The 20243-nt window shown below is 39.8% G+C and overlaps 1 protein-coding gene and 1 long non-coding RNA gene across 2 annotated transcripts in view; both read left to right on the top strand.

Moving 5' to 3' along the window:
* Positions 1-20243, top strand: part of LOC147365640 (uncharacterized) — a 149649-nt gene that overhangs the window by 75645 nt on the left and 53761 nt on the right. Inside the window, exons 2-4 of the mRNA XM_086316738.1 lie at positions 6687-6716; positions 7854-7911; positions 9227-9307. Coding sequence (XP_086172864.1) covers positions 6687-6716; positions 7854-7911; positions 9227-9307 — 169 coding nt within the window. The remainder of the gene's footprint in view (positions 1-6686; positions 6717-7853; positions 7912-9226; positions 9308-20243) is intronic.
* LOC147365641 (uncharacterized) lies at positions 9453-19241 on the top strand. Its single transcript, XR_015132617.1, has 2 exons — positions 9453-9592; positions 18891-19241. It is a non-coding gene; the product is annotated as an uncharacterized LOC147365641 (long non-coding RNA).

The raw sequence follows: 20243 nt of genomic DNA, 5'->3' as shown, positions 1-20243 counted from the left end.
TATATATAATAATGTGTATGTGTCAATCCCACTCTTCCAATTTATCTGTCTCCCATCCCTCCTTACCCCCTGGTAACCATATTTTCTACATCTGTAATTCTATTTTGGTTTTATAGATAAATTCATCTTTACCCTAAAGATTAGGTTCCACTAATAAGGGATATCATATGATATTTGTCTTTCTTGGTCTGACTTACTTCTCTTAGTATGACAGTCTCTAGGTCTACCCATGTTGCTGCAAATGGCGTTATTTTGTTATTTTTATGGCTGAGTAATATTCCATTATGTATGTGTATCACATCTTCTTTATCCATTTCTCTGCTGATGGACATTTAGTTTGCTTCCATGTCCTGTCTACTGTGAATAGTAATGCAATGAATATTGGTGTGCATGTACTTTTTTGAATCATGGTTTTCTCCAGATATATGCCCAGAAGTGGGATTGCTGGGTCAAAACCTGGATTTTCAGTTTTTTAAGGAACCTCTGTACTGTTCTCGTGGCTGTACCAGTTTGCATTCCTACAAACAGGAAGGAAAGTAGGAGGGTTTCCCTTTCCTCCACACCCCCTCTAGCATTTATTGTATGTAGACTTTTTAATGATGGCCATTCTGACCAGTGTAAGGTGATACTTCATTGTAGTTTTGATTTGCATTTTCTTTAATAGTTAGTGATGTTCTTGTGCTTTTTAGCCATCTGTATGTCTTCTTTGGAGAAATGTCTATTTAGATCTCCCACCCATTTTTTTTTTTTTTTTATTGCATTGCTTGCTTTTTTGATATTGAGCTGCATGAGCTATTTGTATATTTTGGAGATTAATCCCTTGTTGGTTATTTCACTTGCAAATATTTTCTCCTGTTCTTAGGGTTGTGTTTTATTAGTTTCCTTTGATGTGCAAAAGCTTTTAATTAGGTCCCATTTGTTTATTTTTATTTTCATTTTCAATACTCTAGGAGGTGAATGGAAAAAGATCTTGCTGTGATTTCTGTTAGAGAGTGTTCTCCCTGTGTTTCCCTCTAATAAAAGTTTTATAGTATCTGGCCTTACTTTTAGGTTTTTAATCCATTTGAGTTTATTTTTATGTATATGGTATTAAGATGTTTTCTAATTTCATTTTCTCACATGTAGCTGTCCATTTTTCTCATCACCACTAGGGAGTCATTTTGTTAATGGAATAAACTGAGACTCAAAGAAGTTAGCTGGTTTTAAATGTGAAATGTCATGGCAGAATCAGATTAGCAGTGTGTATTAGACTCAAATTTGGGAAATGCTCCTTGTGTTCAAGCATAATTTGGTCAGAACTATTTTGATAATTAGGACTTCCTGGAGGCTCAATGGTAAAGAATCTGCTTTCAGGAGACACAGGTTTGCTCTCTGGATTGGAAAGATCCCCTGGAGAAGGAAATAGTAACCCACTCCAGTATTCTTGCCTGGGAAATCCTAGGGACAGAAGAGGAACTTGCTGGGCCATAGTCCAAGGGGTTGCAAAAGAGTTGGACATGACTTAGAGACTAAACAACAACAACAACAAAATTTGTGGTAATTACTTCCAGGATGCATGCATATTTGTGTGGAAAATCAGAAATGAATATCTATGAAACTCTAAAATATGCTTCACTACAAAACTCTCTTCATTCCTTATCCTGCACTACCCCTTGAAAAACATATAGCCCAGACCTGTGGATAAAGAAATCATTTACATTAAAAAAGTAACTGCTGACAGTTTTTCATTCAGGCTGATTGCACAGCTGGATAACACAATCAGTAGTTGAAAGGGCCAGGGATTTAAGTAAAAAAAAAAAAAAAAAAAAAAGGCATCCGTAATCACTGAGGGAAAAAGGTAGCTCTCTGCAGTATGGGCTGCCTGCAGCTGGTGGAAGGTGTCCACATGCCTGTGGCTACAGATATTGCAATTAATCAAAGTTTGTCTTTGAAAGAAGAGGCTATAACAAACTGAGAAATGATTGCCTTGTAGAGATTAGAGGTTCTCGAGTTCATTCACCTTCAAAGTTATTTGTTGGGCACATAATTTTCTGCAGTCAGTACCTAGTCCTGGTGGTGCAAAAATAATTGGATACAAATCCTATTCTAGAAAGATTCACAATGCTAGGCTAGAAAGGAGGTCAACACAGACAAGTGCTAGATTAGGACAAGAACTCTGAGGTATGAGGAAGGTGTTGGAGAAACAGAGCAGATTCTTTGCTAAATTTTTCTCAGTTGTCAGAGAAGATCTCATAGTGAAGAGATTTATTGAGTTAAATAAAAAAGCTGAGTTGGGGCTCTCCAAGGGTAAATGTGAGGAAGAAAATTCCAGTCAGAGGGCAGAGCACATGCAGAGAGTGGTGAGAGATCATGTGTAATAAACAGCAAGTAGCTGAGCCTGGTGGAGAAGGAAATGGCAGCCCACGCCAGTACTCTTGCCTGGAAAATCCCATGGACGGGGAAGCCTGGTGGGCTGCCGTCTATGGGGTCCCACAGGGTCGAACACGACTGAAGCAATGCAGCAGCAGCAGCAGCTGAGCCTGGTGGAGCTCACGGGTACTTGGGGGTGTGTATCTGACCAGGACACTATGGGTTCTTCCCAGGGCAAACCCCTCCCCCATGTCCTCTGCCTGCCTCTTGTTTGTATAAATAAGACCTTCCCTGAGTCACAAAAGCCTGGCTCAAGAATTAATGATTGAAAGAGATGTGAAAACGTAGTGACGAAAGTAGTAGTTGGACCAGGAGAACTGGTAACAATCGATAGCTTACGGTGAACAATGTCGCATTCGTGATCTCCATAGAAGATTTAGCTTCAGAACCAGGGACCAGGCTTGATCACTCAAGATCGTTTGTGTAGCAGAGTTTTATTTAAGTGAAAAAGGGACAGAGAAAGCTGACACAGACATCAGGAGGGGGACAGAGCGTGTCCCCCTCACTAGTCTTATCGAGGCCTTATATACTTTGACCAGACCCACTCTCACAACATGCATCTTAAATTAACAAGATTAGAACTAGCAATAGAAAGGTCTTACCAGACCCACTCTCACAATATAGTCTTAAGATTAGTCAGAAGGTTCTTGTTAAGAAGAAATATGTGCCCGAGCAAGATACGTTATTATATTGACTAAGACAAAGCAATGTAGAAAAAAAAAACCTTTGGATGCCGGGAGCAGGAGCTCCACCCATGACAAAGGTCATGAGGAAGGAGGCTTGGCATATGCAAAGGCGGGATCGAGCCTCAGGAGTCCCCCTGGAAATTCTCGAGCATCTACCCCCAAAACCAGAGTCTGCCTACTTTCTGCTTTGTGCTTTCACCTACACCTCTGACTTTACGGGGGGCTGTCCCCCACTACCTCTCTCTGAAAAAAGAGTTAACTTACAGCTCCAGTTAATAATTCCTGGGTGTGACAGTGTTTCAACCTACAAACTCCTTTGGAAGTCTTCTAGCCTGCCTGAATAAGTTTTTCTGGCCACATGTGATTGCTCAGAGCCTCCCAACTGTGAGAGGCATGAGATGTTCTAAACTGCCTAAATACAGATTCCTTTGAGGAGTTAAAAGATTGATTAGAAATTGTATTGGTGAAGGGTTTTTCACTGCTTGGGCCAATGTTTGCTGCAAAGTCTCCATATCCCTTACCTGCTGTGTCCCTGGCAGTGTATTGATTAATATGATTGGTGTAAATAGTAGCTTTAATGTTTGTAATGTTGGACCCTTGAGTTAATTCTTTTTCTTGTTATAGCCCACCATACCTTTGCCCTTTAGGAATGCAACTTTATCTAATGCTTTTGTAGGGTGGCGCCTGACTAGTCACCTTTAGAGAAAAATAAATTTTCTGAAGAAAGGGTCTTAAAATGTTAACAGGCCTCCGGGCCAGAAGATGATGCAAATCACCTAAACTTTTGCGTATGGTAAGTTTGCAGGAAGAAAGCCTGGCTTACTGCATGACTCTACCCCTTCCCCCATTATCCTCTATGCATAACTTAAGGTATAAAAACTACTTTGGAAAATAAAGTGCAGGCCTTGTTCACCGAAACTTGGTCTCTGCATGTCGTTCTTTCTTTCTCCTTCTGGCTGAATTTTTTCCTCTGAGGCGGGGAAGCTCGTCATGCGTACTAATTTTGCCTGGGCTTCTAAGATCTGACCGGGGAGGCCTTAGTGTCTCTTCTCCTTCGGGAGAACGGGAGGACGCCTGCGGCCTTTGTAGGTGACGTAAATTCCCTGCTTTGGAATTTTAATCAGCCTCTTTTCTTCACTGAATTTCTTCGCTGAGCTATCCTTATTTCACCACTTTTTATATCCTTATTTAACGTTTAATTAAGCGGTTGTTTCCTGATCCTCGCCGACGCTGTCCCTGCTTCGAATTCCCTGGATCCACTGGGGCTGGACCCCGGCAGTCCTTTTCTCCTCTTTGAGAACCCCAGGCCTCTTTTTCCTCCTCAAAGGCCTAGACTCCTTATCACCTACCTAAGAATCAGCTCTCTCAGCCACATGGCAGTCACAGAATCTTTAGTTCCTCTCTGAAGTTCCTAGATAACAGTATCTGATGCACATTTCCTAAATTGTCTTACATAAGCTAAAACCACCACCAAAGGGAAGAACTATTAATACTTGATGACACCACATAATCCCTCCAGCTACTCCTCCTAGATGGAGCCATCCACATTTTTTCCCCTGATGACCCTGGTCAGCTTTCTTCTCTATGGAAATATCCATGCAGATGCACCTTGCGACAGTCTGCTCTCTCAGTCCCTTGGCTTCCTCACAGCACAGTGCATCTAGTCCTTCAGAGTTAAACCCTGGACTGATCTTTCACTTCTTTATTTCATCTACTACATCCAAATTTTCAGCAAATTCTTAACCTTCATATTAAAATATCCTGAATTCAGTGTTTTCATTTCCTCTGGCTCTACCATCTTAATCTTTTGCCTAGATCACTCAACCTGGGCCCCCGCTTAATTGATCTCTTCCAGCTTTTTCTCACTTTCACAGTCAAAGGGATTCTTATAAAATATTAAGTCAAACAATCTCACTCCATGCTAAGGACCCCCTGAAGACTTCTAATCACTTGTAGAACAAGATACAAAGTCGTTACCAAGGCCGACTCAATGGACATGAATTTGAGCAAACTCCAGGAGATAGTGAAGGACCGGGAAACATGGCGTGCTGCAGTCCATGGGGTCGCAAAGAGTTGTACAAGACTTAGTGACTGAACAACAACAACAAAAGGCCTTTCTGCACTAGAAGACATTCTCAGGTCAGAACTACATTCCCACCTGCTCTGGGAGTCTTCTTTGAACCCTGCGTGCTGGATCCAGGTCCTTCTCATGCTCTCACCAGCCTGTGCTCATGCTGTGTCTGTGTCATCTCTCTCATATTGTGTTGAAATGAGCAATGATCTTCCTTCATTTGTTCACATCATCTCTCCAGCCCAGTGCCGTGTCTCATTTGTCTTACTAGCTTGACCATATAGCTGGCACAGGAGTAAGTGCTCATTAAATACGTATTGAACAGAAACTGTACCAAGATGAATAAGACATGGTCTTTGCCATCAGGTTGCCCACAGGCTATTTGATGAGACAGGGGTATAATACAGTGTGATAAGAGTTATAACCATTATATTAAAAACTGCAGGTGGAGTCCTGTGTCCAGCATAGCCAATGCTAAAGAAGCAATGGAACAGTCACTGTGACTTTTCCCTGGCGAATCTGAGCAGAATTTATGTTCATTTAGGAAAAGAATGACTTTAGAGTTGTTTGATTGTTTACTGTGTACTTGCTGTGCTTGGTCGCACAGTGGCGTCTGATTCTTTGCGACCCCATAGACTGTAGTCCACCAGGTTCCTCTATCCATGGGATTCTCCACGTAAGAATACTGGCATGGGTTGCCGTGCCCTCCTTCAGGGGATCTTGCCAGGCCAGGGATCAAACCCTGGTCTCCCACATTGCAGGCAGATTCTTTACTATCTGAGCCACAAGGGAAGCCCATTAGATTGTTTATAAAGTTATAAAGCTCTTAGAAACCCTCATAAGGCAAAAGTTACTATATAAAAGTGAAATACTAACCTCTGAACAGCAGCTGGCAAGCCTGGTTTTCACATGCGTTAAGGCACATCACTGAATCTATTGACACCTATAAAATTTCCTCCTTGTGAAAAAAAAAAAAGTTTTACAAAGGTTAGCTTCTTTAATGTTCCTTTTACACTATCCTGCAAAGGGTATTCTTCTAAGTAGTAAAGGTCAGAATGATGGCTGATGTGTCTAATAACAGTTTTAGATTTTACTCTTTACTCCCTGGTGTTTAGGTATGTTAAGTGTTGTGTATTCTCTTTGTTGAAACTGCTGCAGCTGTTAAAATGTTTCATAAGCTTATTTGTTTTTACAGTGGGTATATTGATTCATTAGAACTGACACAATTAGCAGTGGAAAGTGATCACTGAATGTATTTTGAAGGCATCTTGGTTTGATGAAAACACATGAGTTTTGAGGGTGGATCTACTTATTTTAGAAACTCTCCTTTGCTTCAAATAAGCTGGGTAGTTTTGTGAAATTGCATAAGTCTCTTAAATTTGTTTTCGTTTGTGTGGAGTCACAATACTTGCAACCAATGCAAGACTGATTTGAGAATAAAATGAGATAATATATGAGGAACTAACAATGTCTGGAGAATAATATGTGTTTAATAAATGTATGTTTTTCTTTTCTTATAGGTAAGACTCTTCTACTTAGAGTCCTCCTTGGTAAGTATTTCAAGCTTCTTTTAGATTTTACCACTTGAGAATCTAGTGTTTTTAAGCTCAACACTCGATATTTCTATAATGCTGCTGCTGCTGCTGCTAAGTCGCTTCAGCCCACCAGGCTCCCCCGTCCCTGGGATTCTCCAGGCAAGAACACTGGAGTGGGTTGCCATTTCCTTCTCCAATGCATGAAAGTGAAAAGTGAAAGTGAAGTCGCTCAGTCGTGTCCAGACTCCCAGCGACCCCATGGATTGCAGCCTACCAGGCTCCTCTGTCCGTGGGATTTTCCAGGCAAGAGTACTGGAATGGGGTGCCATTGCCTTCTCAATCTATAATGATAATACTGTATCAATTAATACTTAATGGCTATGTAATGATTATATCATTCTCAATACATGATTACCGTCAATAGTCTCATTTCTTTCTTACTTATTTAGGTCCATTTTACAGATGAAGAAAATGAGATATAGAGAGGCTAAGTAATTTGTCCAAGGTAAAACTAGCAGACTTCAGGGTCAACCCTCAGAGTCTGACTCCAAAGCGGTGTTCTAAGAACTGCGTCTTGGTATACTATTCACTTTCTGTCTCTTCTCCCACCACATTAAATGCTACTGTGTCAGCTAAAGAGGATTAGACAGAGACAAGAAGAATCCCTTTCCCATCATCTTTATAGCTTGAAGCTAGAGCCAAAGAGCAAGAGCAGGAAGGAAAGAACATACTGCTGAGAGGGAAATGAGGGGGAGAGGTCATGGGAAATCTCAGCTACAGGAGGGGTTGTGATGGTCACTTTAACCTCAGACGCTCGCTCATGGTAAAGCAGCTGGGCTGATGGTTGCCTCTAGGTCCTGGGTAGTAAGTCTCTGGAAGCTCACTGAGCACCAAGGATCATTGTTTTCTTGTCAGTCGACTTAAATCACTAAGTCTGGGTATAGTAATACCCATTTTGGGTCATCTGCTTCTAAGAGGGGTTCTGGGGCCCAGAGTAAAGGGCTGGTCTCTGTCTGCCTTATCACTTGGCTGAGTCTTTGAGCCCAGGGACTGCTCTGCTCAAAGTAAGTTGTATATGCTTAAATGTTTTATTCAAATGCTGTTTTGTTTTTTTTTTATCAATTGAAAAAAGAATCAGAGTTTGAAGGGTAGAAGCTGTTATCCAGGACTGTTTACACCAGCAAGTCATCAGAAATCTACTGGGCACTAGGTAGGGTTGTGGTCCCTGTCACTTGCCCACCCATGTAATGTGGTCAGGTTAGATGATCATCCTCAGGAAGTGGGTTCTTGAGGATCCTGACACTCAGGACTCAGGTCTGCAGGCACGCAGAACAAAGGGCATCAAGCACAATAATAACCTTTCAGGTTCAACTCCAATCTCAGGAACCTGATCCCTTCATTGACATCTGATTAGATGTTACTCATCTCTTCTGGCTGTGGCTTGAATTTTGAATCTCTAAAGAATGAATGAATGCATTATATACATTTGAACTTGAGGATATTTCAGTTATCTGCGTGGAAATTTATGCAAAAGTGGCAAACTAACAAACCACTGATTTTCACTGCATTTCACTTTTACCACCCTAAACTCTGTTTCCTAATCTCTCCTCTGAGCAGCTAGGCTTGCTTGTGAATAGCTTTTGTATTCCTTGGTGTGTAGCTTTTGGACATACTGTTAGAAGGATTTTGAATTGGATGAAATTGAAATTGGGATCTGTGTTTTAAATAGGGATCATATGCTAGTTTATTTTATGTTTTTATTTTTAAATTTTGGCTGTGCTGGGTCTTCATTGCACTGCACAGGCTTTCTCTAGTTGTGGAGCATGGGGTTCAGAACTCACCAGCTCAGTAGTTGCGGCGCTCACACTTCTCTAGTGGTAACACAGGGGCTCTCTACTTGCCCTGGGGCAGATGGGATCTTAGCTCCTCGACCAGGGATTGAACCCACGTCCCCTGCATTAAAAGGCACATCCTTAACCACTGAACCATCAAAGAAGTCCCATGGGATCTAATTTTTTTTTTACATGATTCCGTTACTGCTATACTAACTTTCTTCCCTCTGTTACCATGGATTACCTTTGACAAAGGACAGCTGTGTACTTGTTTAGCACTATTCTAAGAGAAAAGAGTAAAATTTCCATTTATAGTTTTAGAATTTTAGAATATTAGAATTATTCATTTTAGAAATATTAGAAGTTTAGAAATATTAAAGGACTCATGTAGGTAGTAAGGGTTGAAGTCAGAAGTCTCTAAGCTTTGTGGACACAAAAACTCATAACAAATGAGTGTACTTTTATCAACTCAATTTTCTTCAGTTTTGCCAGCACAGAAGGGTGGTTCGAAAAGCCAAATAAATGAGTCTTGGAAAATAATGTTTTATTTATCTTACACGGGAATTAATTCTCAAAATCAATGAATAAATCTTTCTCAGATTGATGAGGAAAACAGTACAATTAAATTTTTATGATGTTTACTGAGCAAGTATCCACTTTCAGGAATAAACACACTTTTTTTTTCCTCTTTAGTTCCATCTCAAAAGCTAACAGAATTTTGGAAAGCAGTCAAGTCTGTGAAGTTAGAGTTCGGTGGGCGTTTTGATGTGCCAGGTGAGATAAATTTGCCAAGGATCAGCTTCTGTCTCTGGCTACATTCCCCCCTCCTCAGTGAAACAGCATTTAAAAGGAAACATCCCTGAATCATTTTTTACTAATGATTGAACAACAGCATGGTCACTTCCTCCTCCTGGCTGTAGTCTTCCTTCTTCCCAGAACAGGTTAGGAATAAAAGACACAATGATATGGAAACATTTCCCAGAAACTACATTTCCAACTTTGTTATTAATCTCTCAAATCTAAATAGAAGTGCTAAAGTGGAACGCACAGAAAAATAAGGTAGGCATATGGAGTGAAATGAGATGAATTTGTTTAACCTAACTAGCATTTCTGTAAGCTGGATTTCATGTTAGCTTTTTGTTAGCAATAATTCACAATAAAATATCCTATGTGAAGTCTTAGATAAAATATAAGAAAATATGTATCCAGAGTATAGTACATCTTAAAATTAAATTGAAAAAAAAATTTAAATTGATTTGATTGAATCTATGGGATTTTCTACAATAGGTTTTTGCTTATGCTGAGTCAGGGCTTTTATTATTATTATTTTTTAATCATATGTAATCTGAGCCATAATAATAAAAGATATCATAGTTGTGGATATGAATAACAAACCTATATTAGCAATTAAATCACATTATAAGGAAGCCAGTGGGATCAATTGGTATATGTTCTCTATATTACCTAACTCTGAGGGTAGAGATGGAGGGTAAAATATTGAAAGGATCTCAAACTCTCCACTCAGAATGATTTTTTTTTTTTTTTAATTGGAGTACAAGGATGTCTTTGATGTCAATCTGTGATAACAAAGGTCTGGTTTAATTGCCTGTACTTATGATCACTTGCACTCAATCGTATTAGATCTAGGAAAAATGTGTCTCATTTTTTCTATAGTAGAAAGTGTTTAAAAGTAGAAGTGTTCTTTAAGCATAATAATTTGATGTTTGTTTATGTTTCTAAGATCAAAGTTTGGCTCCCGATCTTAGAACAATTGTGATTTCAGTCTGTGAAATGGAGTATTTCCTGCCATATTGGTAAACAAGGGGGATGTGAGCGGACAGGATGCTGGCCCGAGACAGCTGAGATGCATAGGAAAGGAATGATTTCAGTGAGCCTAGACGCTTGCATCTTCTCATACATTGAAAGGCACTAAATTCCTTGAGATATCTAGTTTTCCTTAATGAACAATAATATTTTGATGTTCCGACTCTCTGCCCTTTGCTGCAGACTTGTATATAACCTGACTCCTCCCCTGGCCTCTTTGGAGCAGTTTCTCAGGGCTACTTGAGATGCTGCCTTCTGGGCTTGAAGTCCTAACACTTTTCACTGAATAAACGTAACTCTCAACTTTTAGGTTGCATGTATTTTTTTCAGTCGACAAATTTTATTCTTACCCCCAGAAATACTGAGAAATACAAAGAAAAACTATGGATGTGGCTGGCCCACATAGAGCAGGTTAAAGAGAGCATTAAATACTAAACTAAGAAGAGGAGAAACAAATTTGTATTTGAAAGGTCTTTGAAGTTTATAAAACACTGTACAATTATATGTTTATTACAGAAGGCCTGAATTTAAGGTAGAATTTCTCAGAGAATCTTTATAGCAATTTTCTTTCTTTTTTTTTTTTTTTGGTAGCAGTCATTTTGTTTCTCATAGCAATTTTTAAGACATTTTTGTAGTTCTAAATGTTTCCAGTTCTATGATTTTTTTTTTTTTTTGCATTTCTAAGTATTTGGACTGAGCACAATTACTAATTACTAATTTTTGAGTAAGGCATGCAGATGGTAACTCACAGGTGGGAAGCCATTTTCTTTGACTCTCCTACCAGCTCTTATCAATTGAATGCTATAATGAGACTGAGTCCTGCCTCAGGCAGGAGAGCACTGTGATTGATTAATAATGTCTGTAAAAGGGTTTGGGGCGGAGGGTGGGGTGGTGTGCATGTAGATTGGCATACAGATCTTGTAACTATTCTCCCTAGATTAATGAATAGAAAAGAAGTCTTGCATCCAGTGAAAGTGTCTTGTCCAGGATTGCCGACAAGAGCGCAACCTGCATTGCAACTCAGCAGGTTATACTCTGTTCATTACTGCAGGGTTAAACCCTGTTCCTAAGAAATTTATCTCAACTCAGGTGTCTGATCTGCAGATATTTAGTGTCATAGAATGTAGCCATTGTTGGCCTATTCTACAACACATGAGTACACCTGTAGCTCTCTGTTTACACTGTTGGCTGAACTCAGGGTAGGCAAGGCACCAGCCGGGAAACTGGAAGAAAACTGGAGGAGCTGTAGGAGCTGCAGACCAGACATGTTTATTCTCCAGTGTCAGATGCTGGGGCAAAGGGGTTTCTCAGTGCGGCTAGTTCTGTCCCTAGAACAAAAGCGGTCCGTGGCCGAGCGGGCACAACATGATGCGCATGCGCAGTGCTGTAAGTGAACTCAGCTGGTACATAATCATGCAGGGTCATTGTTAACAGGGTGTGGGGAGAGGGTGTGAGAGTGTGAGAGTGTTGGGCGAGAGAGCCTGACTGACGCCACCTTGATTACATGCTATTTCCCCACAATCGGAAAAAGAGTTCCAGGCACTTTTCAGCAGCCTGCCAGGCTCCTCCATCCATGGGATTGTCCAGAAAAGAATACTTCAGTGGGTTGCCATTTCCTTCTTCAGGGGATCTTCCCAACCCAGGGATCGAACCCGGGTCTCCCCGGGTCTCCTGCATGGCAGGAAGACGCTTTACCCTCTGAGCCACCAGGGAAGCCCGGAATTATCCTAATATAAATTTAATTTGAAATTAGAAGTCAAATATTAAACCAGAAGTTGCCTAAGGAAAATGTAGCTCCTTAGATCAGCAAAACCCGAATCTGTAGTTGCCCCTTCCTTCAACACTGAGCCTGAAGGATAGTGCACATTCACAAGCAGGAGTCCTTAGCTGACCTCGAGTCACGCAGGACCTGCAGTCTGTTTAGTAGTGTAGGAAGCCCACTGAGGGCGTGGCCGTCGCTGCTTGCTCATTTGTCTGAACTCTTCAAGCGTCCTCTGCTCACCTTCCTCTGAAATGGGAGGAGCTCCTGTTGCTTTCACCCCATGTTATCTTTACTGTTCTGTTTGTCCCACGTCTTGTCACCTTCCTCTGTCCTCCCTCCTTCTCCCTCTCTTTCCCCTCCCCCAGGGTTGATGGCGAGCCTTCTGCCCAGTCAATCTTTACTGAAAACTCTTCCCATTCAGGCCTCTCAACCCCTCTCCATGGCATTGTCCCCCTCCACCTCCAGCTTCTGCAAAATTACTGAGTGCAAAGGTAAAGATCAAACTAGAATTAATCAAAAAATTTTAAAGGAACTCAATGAATGAAGGTTTTAAAGAAAAAAAAAAAAAAAAAGGTCTTTAATTTAATCAGTATTACTCTTTTATGAGGGCTTCCCAGGTGGCTCAGTGGTAAAGAATCTGCCTGCCTCTGTAGGAGACGTGGATTTGATCCCTGGGTTGAAAAGATCCCCTGGAGGAGGAGATGACAATCCACTCCAATATTCTTGCCTGGAAAACCCCATGGACAGAAGAGCCTGGTGGGCTACAGTCCATGGTGTCACAAAAAATCAGACAGAACTGAGCACACACTCATGCACTCTTTCATGGGGGAAGATTTTAGTCAACTGCTGTTTCACATTGGTTTGTTTCAAACTGCAGATTACTCGTTAATTTTTCATGGAATGCAAATAAAGTGATGGTCCTTTCCTACCAGATGTGCTGGATAGGCATGAGGGCACCTTCATTTTCCTAACCAATATTTTCATCAAGAACCTATTCAGAGTCTTCGAATTACTTCCCACTTCCATCCTGTTTGAACTGCGAAACACTGCCCGAGGCAGGTTTGCATCCTGAAGTGCTCTTAGAGGCCTGGGGACTAGGATGTTAGGAGTATTACAGAGAACCTTAAATTGTGGCTTGATCTTATATCAGAAAGCAAAAATTGTATTTACATTCTATTACAGAGGGCTTTGAATAAGAATCAGGACTGATGTGCTAATGTCCCAAGAGGACGGTACTTTGCCAAGAGTATTTCTGTGTTAAGTGCCTGAGTGCTTAGGGTTCAGCAGCAGCCTTAGAAGCTGAGCCAGGTGGAGTTTGGAGGATGCTTCCTTTTCCCCTTTCCTTGTTCCTCCCACCCCACTGAAATGTAGGTTTGCTCAAGACATATGAAAAATTAAAATATCATAAGGAAATTGAAAAGTAGTGGAAAATTATGAAGCCTTACTTTGTGTCTTGTGTTGGAATAAACAAGAGATGATGCTGTGTGATGGAGTAATAACTGCACTGTTAATCTGGAGTCTAGAGGTGTGAGTTTCCTTGTCTAGGACACATTATTCGTCATGTGTAAAATGAAGAGGAATCAGAAAATCATCTCTGCAATCTTCCCTAGTCCTGAAATGACAGGAGTCAACAAGTGGGGGAGCACACAGAAAGTTTGTCTAGTTAAGATAGAAGCAATGCAGAGTCGCAAACCTGGGGAGAAAGGGTGTGGGTGTCCTCCCCAGTGAGGAGGAGTGCAGTCAAGAGGCGGTTAAGTCATCTATATAGGACAGTTCTTCAGGGTCTTTGTTTACCTTTGGCCAATTATGTGGTTTGCTTTAGGTCCTGACTTGCCCTAGGACCCTCCCCGACATGTGTGTGTGACTTTTTCCCAAGATGGATTCCTGCCTTAGCATCACATATTATGGGACAGTGCCTTTTCCTTTTTGACCCCCAAGGAGGCTTTCTGGGCATGTGAAATGTCTCCCTTGCCTCAAGGATGGGACATATATAACCTCCTGATCCTTTACTCAAACAAGGTTTAGCCCATCTCTGTTCTTGCCATGACTGTTATCTTACAATGTCCACAAGAGACAAGGCCTGGCTTTAGTTATGCTTCCATTTTGGAGAGCAAACAGGAAGATGGTTATAAGTGTCTAACCTGGAGCCCCCTTAGCCCTTGTCTCAGGAAATGCAAAAGGAAGCCAGTTGTGAATGCCTAGCCTGGGGCCCATCTGTCTCCCACCTCAATCCCTCAGAGTTTATTGTTGTAATTAAAAACAATACAGTTTTATCTATGTTCCATTTATTGTTTTGTTTATGTATTGCCATGCGTTCCTGTTCAAAGGAAAACTAAAGTAAGCTGACGTGCCAGAAGTGTGTCTGCTTTATGTTTCAAATAAAATTTAGTTTGTCAAATCTATTTTTTCCCTTTTTTTTACTCATGGTTTTTTTTTTTTTTTTTTTCTATTTAGGACTATATTTCTCCCCTATTGTTTTCCTTATATTTATAATTCCTAGGTTTTTCTTTTCCTATGAGTTGAGTATTTAGTTGGCTGATTTTTGTGCTTGCTTTTTTTGTTAAACAGTGAAGGCTTAAAGCTTAATACATATTTGAGCTCAGCTTAACTGTAAGTCACTCAGTCGTGGCCAACTCTTTGCAACCCCAGGGACTGTAGTCCACTGGGCTCCTCTCTCCATGGGATAATCCAGGCAAGAATACTGGAATGGGTAGCCATTTCCTTCTCCAGGGGATCTTCCTGACCCAGGGATCAAACCTAGTCTCCTACATTGCAGGCAGATTCTTTACCATCTGAGCCACCAGGGAAGTTCTTCTAATTTGCTTCATGAGCCTGTTGGTTTCCAAATGTAATAAAAGTAGCAACTTAGGTATCATTTATCCTTCAGAACTTGGGCATAAGCATTTAACATTTTCAAATAAAAAAACTTACTTTTATAATTTTGAATTAAAAAATCCTTCAAAATAATAAACACATTATTTTAAATATTTTTTACTACTGTGCAATTACCTACATTTCTTAATTTATGAACTTTAGTGAATATCTATCAAATACTTCGAAAAATGAGTATAGCTCATTACATCACCTTCTCCTTATGCTTCCAACAACCTGTCTAAACTGTCACTGCCTCAATCTGTCACATACTTATTTTTAGTTATTTTATTGTTTGCCTTTAAACCATTACACAATATACATAGAATTCTATTTTACCAGTTAACCTCAGGCGGTATCTGTTGACTCTGCAGTGTCCATGATGAAAGAACCAACATTTCTGTGCTTCTCACCACTTCTGACTTTTTCACCTCCATAACCTCTGACCTCCATGTATATATACATTTATATGTATATAAATACATGTATCTTGACTTTCAACTATCTGTATTTATAGCATCTACATTTTATCCTTAATTATAGTTAAATCTTTCGTGCTCTGTCTACAGATTTATTCTAAACACTTTACCATAAGGAGCTCAAACTGTAGAGTACATAAATATTATTTACTAAGGAACCAGGAAGGGTTTTGAAGCCACAGTGAAACTGTTAAGTGTCATTTCCAGGGCTCCAAAGAACTCCAGCAACACATTCCTTTATGTCTCAACTCAGAAAGGAATTCACAGTGGGAGGCACAGTGAAAGATAGGAAGGATTTATTAGAGTAAGATGCTTGCAGGGTTCACAAGTGGACAGGCAAGCATTGAGCTGCCCTGAGTATTCAGTGGGTTACATTTTATAATCAGAAGAAGAGAGGGGAGAGCAAGAAGATTGTTGTCTTTCCTGAGGAGACACCACATTTCCATCATCAGTTCCTCTCCCAGGTTGGCAAGGAGGTTTACTTGTCCCTCCCTATATGGTCAGACCAGGACTGTAATAGCACCTGAAAAAGATTTTTGGATCTCAGTACAGAGAGACTCTTTCATTTTTAAAAGTCACCTTTCCATAAATGATTGTTTTTTGTGTGCACAGGGCCTGTTTTGGGGGTCTTTAACTTGATGATGACACTACTGGGCAGGTTGTAGGCCTGTATGTTTGAGTAATAGTTTAGCTAGGCTCACGTTTGGAGAAGGCAATGGCACCCCACTCCGGTACTCTTGCCTGAAAACTCCCATGGACGGAGGAGCCTGGTAGGCTGCAGTCCATGGGGTCGCTAAAAATCAGACATGACAGCGACTTCACTTTCACTTTTCACTTTCATGCATTGGAGAAGGAAATGGCAACCCACTCCAGTGTTCTTGCCTGGAGAATCCCAGGGACGGGGGAGCCTGGTGGGCTGCTGTCTATGGGGTCACACAGAGTCGGACACGACTGAAGTGACTTAGCAGCAGCAGCAGCAGCAGGCTCACATTTATTTATCTAGTCTCAAAATTATTTTTTCTCAAAACTCTGAAAGCATTGTCTCAGATTTTTTATAGCATCCAATATTGTTCACAAGTAGTCTTATGCTATCCTGAGTCTCATCACTTTGAAAATCATCCATGTTTTCTGTTTTGAAAACTTGTTAAAATTTTCTCTTTCTTTCTGAGGTTCTGAAATTTCTAAAGGCTCTTCATGAAAAATGGTCTTTAAAATTTTTTATTTGTAAACTTTAGTTTTTAGAACAGTTTCAGATTTATAGAAAAAATTGAGCAGATAGTATAGAGTACCCATATGTCCCAAGCTGTATTACATTTCCCAATTAGTAACATTCTTATATTAGTGTGTTATGTTTGCTGTATTTAATAACTCAATGTGATACATTATTATTAACAAAAGTCAATAGTTTATTCATCTCTCTATTTTTCTTATTAAATGACTTTTTTTTTTCTGTCTTAAGATCCCATCCATGTTACCAGACTACATTTGTTATGTCTTCTTAGGTGCCTCTTGGCTGTGACATCTCAGACTTTCTTTGTTTTTGATGACCTTGATAGTGTTTAGGAGTCCTGACCAGGTATATTGTAGGATGCCCCTTTGTTGGAATTTTTCTGAAGTTTTCCTCGTAATTAGCCTGAGATTGTGGTTTTTAGGGAGGAAGACACCAGAGAGGTGTTGTCATTTCATTACATCATATCAAGGGTGCATACTGTCAACATGATTTACAATTGTTGATGTAGACTTTGATCCCTTGGTTGAAATAGTATTTTTCGGGTTTCTCCACTTTCAAGTTACTCTTTTCTCCTCCTTTCCCTACTGTAGTCTTTGTAAGAAAGTTCACTATGGGCAGCTTACACTTAAGGAGCAAGAGTTATGTGCTCCTACCTTTAGGGTAAAATATCTATATAAATGTATTTAAGATTCTTCTGCAAGGGTATTTGTCTCTTCTCCCTAGTTTATTAATTCATTTAAGCATTTATATTAGTATGGACTCATGACACTTATTTCATATTCTGGGTTATAATTCAATGCTACTTTACTTATTTTTGTTCAAATTGTTCCTGCTTTGGCCATGGGGAGCTCTTTCAGTTGGCTCCTGTATCTGTTTGACATACCCCTATCATTGTGCTTTGCTTTTTTTCTTCCAGGTAAGTCTTGAAGTAGTTACGTTCTGTCACTAGAAGAGCTTACTTTGTATATGTCCTGCTCCAGTCCAAGAATCAGCCATTTCTGCAAGGAGTCCCAGTTCTTTTTACTGTAAAATGTTATTAGACACCAAGATCTGGGCCTTAGGTGCTTCTGGGATGTCATTGCTTCTCAGCTTTCTCAATATTAACCTGGGACGTGCGTGTGCGTGCACACATACACACACACATCTATATGTAACCAGTAAAGTATGGTGTCTCCAACTTTAATACATTACCACATGAATCGTTACAACCCTCTCCCTTGCTTATCTGTGAGTTTCTGCTCCAGTAGTGAGAAATCTGGCTTCCCATTTAGCTAATTGTCTAGTTCCAGTGTACATATAGCAGTATCAGAATTGTTAACTTGGAGGTCACAGAAGCAGCTTTATCAACTACAGTACAGTGCTCATGAGTGGTTCCTTTTACCTTTAGTTTTACGGATTCCACTTATTTCCAAAGTTAGTTAAGGCAGCACCTTTTCCCTCGCCTCTTTCAGCAAGGTTGCTTGATGCATTGTTATGTGGTTAGATTCTTTTTTTTTTTTTTTTTATCAAATTCTGCAGTCCATCCTGAGTTATTTCTCTAAGTTGAAAGTTGAAATTTCCACATGTAATATTGGACTTGTTTATTTCTTTTTGCAGGCCTTGATTTTTATTGTTGTTTTATTTAAAGCATTTTCACCAAGCACGAGATAAAAGTGAATTTTATTGACTCCCAAGTGACCAATACATAGTATGAGGTTTATCTTCTGTAGCTTTGTTAGTTGAAGAATTTTAATTTCACAATTGATGGGAATGGTTCATGTACAAACTTGCAAATTTGTCAGGAGGGAGAATATTGTTGCTTAATACTGAAGTGGGAAAGTAAGGCACATAGAAGTTAGAGTTATTTAAGAATCTATTCATGTATAGATGCAACTCTGATTGTCTTGTTTCCATTATGTTATACTGAATAACAGGAGACACTTCTGTTTCTGAACAAATTGATCTGAATTTAACCTGTTAGAAATTTTAATTAGTATTAGCATAATGGAGTTTATGGGCTATTTGATTTTTTTAAATTAATGTTCTGTCATTTACCACAAGAAAATTTTAAGCATTTTGGCATGATGGGGAAATGAATATTTTTATTTTAATTCAGAATCATCTTTCTTAGTTTTAAAGAGAACTTGTGAAGTCAAAGCATTACTGAATTGAAGTGGAACTAAATAAATGTTATTTGATTTATTTTTATAGTGCCTACTGGTCTGCCATGAAGAATAAGAACAACATTTACGACTAACAGCAAATTTAGTGCTTGTGTCACACCAACATTGGATAAAAGTGCTAATACTCAATAATTACCTTGTTGCTAACTTGGCCTTGATAAGAAAGCATTCTTTTTAAAAGTACATGACTAGTCATGTAATTTTGTATACGAGTAGTTGATTAAGAAACAAAAAAGCAATTTTAGTGAATCTGAGTTAAAGACAATGACTTAGTAAAAGCTCTGATGAGCTATGAAAGATAATGTTGGGTGGCACAGACTTCCTTCCCTCCCCTCTCCCATCCCTGATATCTGAGAGTCATTAAAGTGCATATAATAGGGTTATTGTGTTGATTAGTTGCTCAGTTGTGTCTGACTCTTTGCGGCCCCATGGACTGTAGGCTCCTCTCTCCACGGGATTTCCCAGACAAGAATACTGCAGTAGGTTGCCATTTCTTCCTCCAGGGGATCTTTCTGACCCAGGATTGAACTTACGTCTCATACGTCTCCTGTACTGTAGGCGAATTCTTCACCACTGTGCCACCTGGGAAGCCTTGTAATATGCTTATATGCCTTCCTTAAAAATGATGTCTATTAAGCATGCTTACCCTTTGCATAGAAAGAGATAGTTCAAGGTTATGCTAAATAAAATATTATATGTGCCATTTATATGAAAAGTTGCCTAAGGCAAAAAATGTGGAATATGTTTATCTATCCTTCTGCTTTGTGTCCCAGATTTAGCACCAATATGTGCCCTGAATTGGATTAAGCCTTCAGAATATTTTCAAAAGGACCCTCAAAAGATGGACTCTAGCATCAAAGGTCTTTTTCTTTTTTTAAAAAAACTTTTTGTTGCACCACACGGCATGTGGGAATCTTAGCTGCCCAACCAGGGATGGAACCCATGCCCTCTGCATTAGAAGCATGGACTCTTAACCACTGGACCTCTAGGGAAGTCCCAAAGGTCTTTTTAATAAAAGTTCTTTGCCAAAAAACCAAATACATGTATCTCTTACCCATCATTTGTGGCAAAAAAATGGTAATAAAAAGATGTATGTACGTTCCATACACAAAGGTTATGTTAAAAGTGAAAGAAACAGGGTTGGGAATAGAGAGGAGAGGGATAACACCAACAATTATCGAGTGTCTGCTGTATTCCAGGTGCTTAAAAAAGTCATAGTAGTTTATAAGAGTTAAGCCATCTTCATACAAAATGATTTTTATGGAGTATTTAAATTCTTTCCTGACAACATCAGATCAGTCACTCAGTCGTGTCCGACTCTTTGCGACCCCATGAATCGCAGCACGCCAGGCCTCCCTGTCCATCACCAACTACAGGAGTT

This window comes from Bos grunniens, chromosome 9 (assembly GCF_055505025.1).
Source record: "Bos grunniens cultivar Pamir isolate PY7600 chromosome 9, Bosgru_T2T1.0, whole genome shotgun sequence".
In the NCBI taxonomy this organism is placed as follows: domain Eukaryota; kingdom Metazoa; phylum Chordata; class Mammalia; order Artiodactyla; family Bovidae; genus Bos; species Bos grunniens.
Note: the sequence above shows the minus strand (reverse complement) of the source record. Positions and strands in the feature narration are given on the sequence as shown.